The 3,968-nt window shown below is 48.2% G+C and overlaps 1 protein-coding gene across 1 annotated transcript in view; it reads left to right on the top strand.

Annotated features, from left to right (window-relative positions):
- The window catches only part of VCAN (versican), a 180,254-nt gene that overhangs the window by 143,375 nt on the left and 32,911 nt on the right, over window positions 1-3,968 (top strand). The window contains 1 exon segment of the mRNA XM_019516926.1: window positions 2,080-2,162. Coding sequence (XP_019372471.1) covers window positions 2,080-2,162 — 83 coding nt within the window.

Below are 3,968 nucleotides of genomic sequence, written 5' to 3'. Positions count from 1 at the left end.
CTTGGCAGCCTGGCTTGTCAGATTGGCATGGGCTCAGCCCTGTCCCCTCCCCAACTCCCCCACCTGTCAGAGGTGGGCAGGGGGAGAGGGGAATGTGCCAGACTGGCCTGGAACTGGCCTCCCCAGCCAGGGTCTGCCCAGCATGGGGTGGTGAAGGCCCTACCAAGGGCTTTTTTCTGTAGCCAGGCAAGCCAGGTGGGGATCAGCTGTACCCCCTCCCAGAAAGAAGGCAGGGCAGAGCCAATTCCAGCCTGGTTCATTGAGCTGCAAGGGAGTGAAAAACCCCCACTAGGCACTTTCATTGCCTTGTGCCAGGCAGACCTCAGTAGGCAGACTCCAGGTGGGGGGGGCTGGAGAGGGGGCAAAGCTTAGCCCATGCCAGCCTGACAAGAGAGGCTGAGGGGTGAAGCAAAAAGTCCCCAGTGGGGGCTCTTCCCCCACCCCTCCCTACACCAGGCAGACCCTGGCTGTGGGGATCAGCTGTGCTGCTGTAATCACCCCCTTGCTCCATACCTTTTACAGGCAGGGGCTGGAGAGGAGGGAGTGCTGAGCTGATTCTAGTCCAATGAGCTGGGCTGTAGGTGAGTGAAAAGGCCCTAGTGAGGTCTCTCCTGCCTGGGTGGGAGACCCCAGCTGGGATGGGGGGGCTGGTGCTGGGCTGGGTGCATGCATTTTCCCTGCCCCTTCTCATGGGTGTGGGCTGGGGAGCAGGTGGGGAGCCCTGCTGTGGGGGTGAAAATCTCCCCACTGGGGGCTTTTCCTATGCCAGGCAGACCCCAGCTGGGGGGCCAGGGCTAGTTGGTGTGGCATCCCCCCCAGAGGTGGGGGCTGAGAAGAGACACTGGTCTTGGTTTAGCAGCTTTAGGCAGCTGACAATGAAGGGTAGTGCATGTGAGTGGCCTGGGCCAGTGCAGGCTTCCACCTGTCTTGGCCACCCAAACACTGAACATCAATTCAGTTTGGTATTAGTTCAAGTTGCATAGCTTAGAAAAACCTGTGAAGATTGAACCAATTCCACCTTGGTCTTTTTGAACCTCTGTACTTAGCCTTGGTGACCCTCTGCCAAAACTTCTGACGTGTGTCTCTTAAGGGACCATGTCTTCTATGAGACCATATACAGATATTAATTTTCTCCTGGGAAAGTCAGTGCTCTCCTATGAAAAACCACAAGTGTACAGATGTTCAGGATTTTTTCTCCCAGAGCAGAAATAGCCACTCAAGAAAAAAAAGATATGTGGGAATAACCAGGGTTACATCATTCCTAGGGGAGTTTTTCGTGGGAGACCGAATGTCTGTACACATTCTTTTCTGAAAGAAGCCACAGCACAATCCTTCAGTGTCTCAGGGTTCCTTGTTCCCTCCCTTCCACCTCCCCCTCCCCTTTGCCGCTCTTCCCGTCACCCCCAGAGACAGTGTTGCTTGGGTTGGACTCTACTGCTTCTGCCAAGCAGGGAGGAGAACATATCTCTTACACAATCACCAGGTTGTGCTGCTGGAAGGCTGACCTTAAGTAGTCTGGGCCAGCCAATCAAGGCTTCCCTGTGCACTGCTGCTATTCTGTCTCCAGGCAGACTGAGGGAGCCTGCAGGGCCCCTGAAATATGTACATGGAGGTTGTGCAGTGTCAGGATAGGAAGGTCTCTGCTTTTCAATGGCTCAGCATTTGAATGTCTGTTTAGGTGTCTGTGAGAAGTTTTCTACCAAGACAACAAGCTGGGAGAATATACACAGCCATAGTCAAATGTTGAGACAGTTTCGTTCCACTAGTTGTCTTTGTCTGACTTTTAAAATGCACAGTTAGGTAGAAAACAAATCTGATTTTTTGGGAGGTACCCATCAGAGGGAAGATAGAGGATTTGAAAAAAATAATTAGGTTAGAATCTGCATTTTTACAGACTTCCTTAATTAAATAAAAAGACTAGAAGATACCCTATCAATATTTGTTTGCACAGTGAATTAAAAAGAATTCGAAGAACAGGAAGTCTACGTCAGTCTGTGCAAATTCTTTATTTTTCTTGTTGAAATGTCTCCCTTCTACAGGAAAGTTCATAAAATATCTTTGTGGTTCATTTCCCTTTAGGAATTGGGCATGATTACCAGTGGATTGGTCTCAACGACAAGATGTTTGAGCGTGATTTCCGTTGGACTGATGGCAGCACACTGGTAAGATGCCTTTAAAATGAAATAACTGATTATAAACCTTTTTCTGGTCATTGAAATTCCCATTAGAAATAAAATTTGGCATGACTCCAGGAACAAAGCAGTAGCTAAATGTGCAATGAGTCAGCAAACTTCCTTGTCTTGGGATAGTTACCTCTTATTACCATATTGTATTAGGATCCACAGCTTATCCTGGCTCCTGAGGAGCTTCTTGTTTTGCACTTACCTGCTCATACAAAAAGGGTATGAAGATGTATTTGGTTGCATGAGGATTCACCTTTCACAGGGAAAGTCTCACATCCTGTTAAGATGGCATAGTGGTTCCTGCCTTAATCTTTGTCTTGACCACCAGGGCAAAAAGCATTCTTGAGTTGAAAGAAAGATTTCCTGATCTTGAGTGATTCTCATCTGCTGAGCACCTTGGAGGTCCTGGGAGGTATTTTGAGATTGTACCAGTGCCTGGCAGTCCTGCTCCTGATAGGATTATAAAGACAACTTAAAGCCAGTTTTGTCCACTTCTTTTTTGAGCTGCAGTGTGTATACAAAACCTTGACCCAATGGCTTCTTCTTAAGATTTTAGGATACTGTTGGTATGTTTTATAGCATTAAAACAATAAGGAAAAAAATAGAAAGGTAGGAAAAACATTCTCTCCTTAAATTAAACTAACTCAGTCAGCTGTAGGACATCATTCAGTTTCACCCGTTCTCTTCCCTATTTGTCTCATTCTTAGAAGAGACAGGTGATTTATGGCCAATTTAATACCCATTGATACACACTATGCAAAGCTTGGTTCTGCTTATTGTTTCCTTTTAGTTGTGAATCCTCCTTAAATCAGGGAACTTCTGGCCCTCAGCTCATACACAGGCAGTCTACTGTCACTACTGATTTATCACATAGCTATGGTTTCTTTAGAAGGCAGTTTGAAACAAAGTTGATTAATTGCCATTTGATGTACAGTAAAATCCCTATTATCCAGGATTTTACTAGTCAGAATACTCTATTAACTGGAATTTCAGCAGCAGGACGTACATGGTGCTGTGCCCCACCACTTTCCTGCCTGCTGCACTGCTTTCTTCCCTGGTTGTGTATGTGTGTCCCTTCCCCCTGCTGCAGTAGCCTGTGGCTAGGCTGCCCTAGCATTGGGGGGGAGGGGGGCAAGGTGTGCATGGCCAGACACGGTCGAGGGGAGTGACCCAGCACCAGCACCCGCCCTGTCCAGGGTAAGAGCCGGGAGTCCTGCACCTCTGGGCAGCCACCCCCTGCACAGCCACCACCTTCCCCCCACCCTGCTCCACGTCCGACTGGAAACCTGGTGCCTCAGGTGACCAGCACTTTTAGCTTCCCGGCACCCACCATTGCCCACTCATGTCGGATAATAGGAATTTTACTGTAGATGGATAGAGGTTTAAAGGCCTCTCTGAAATGTGTCAGTAAGAGCTGTGGTGTGCTGCAGGTGACAGTAGAGAAACCGAAGAAAAAAAATCAAATGTTTCAATCATGCATTCAACTTGTTGCCTTAGTTCTAGAACCAATGTGCTCACTTGTGCCTGGAGGCACAGTGCCTAATTACACAGAGTCAAAAAGCCCAAGGCAGAATCTATTCAATCTTTGCAGGTTTCTCTAAGCTGCGTAAATTGGACCGATAACAAACTGGACTCACATTCACTTTTTAGTTAGGAAAGGCAGCCAGATTCCTATGCCAGAAGACAGGGGGTGCTAAATCATACCTCCCAGGGTGGAGAAAAGGAACACCCTGTCCAGGTGCCAGCTCCTGCAGTCCGGCATCTGCCCACATGGGGGGAGTTCCA

The sequence above is a fragment of the Gavialis gangeticus genome, unplaced genomic scaffold (genome assembly GCF_001723915.1).
Source record: "Gavialis gangeticus isolate Ggan-Ray unplaced genomic scaffold, GavGan_comp1, whole genome shotgun sequence".
Classification (NCBI taxonomy): Eukaryota; Metazoa; Chordata; order Crocodylia; family Gavialidae; genus Gavialis; species Gavialis gangeticus.
Note: the sequence above shows the minus strand (reverse complement) of the source record. Positions and strands in the feature narration are given on the sequence as shown.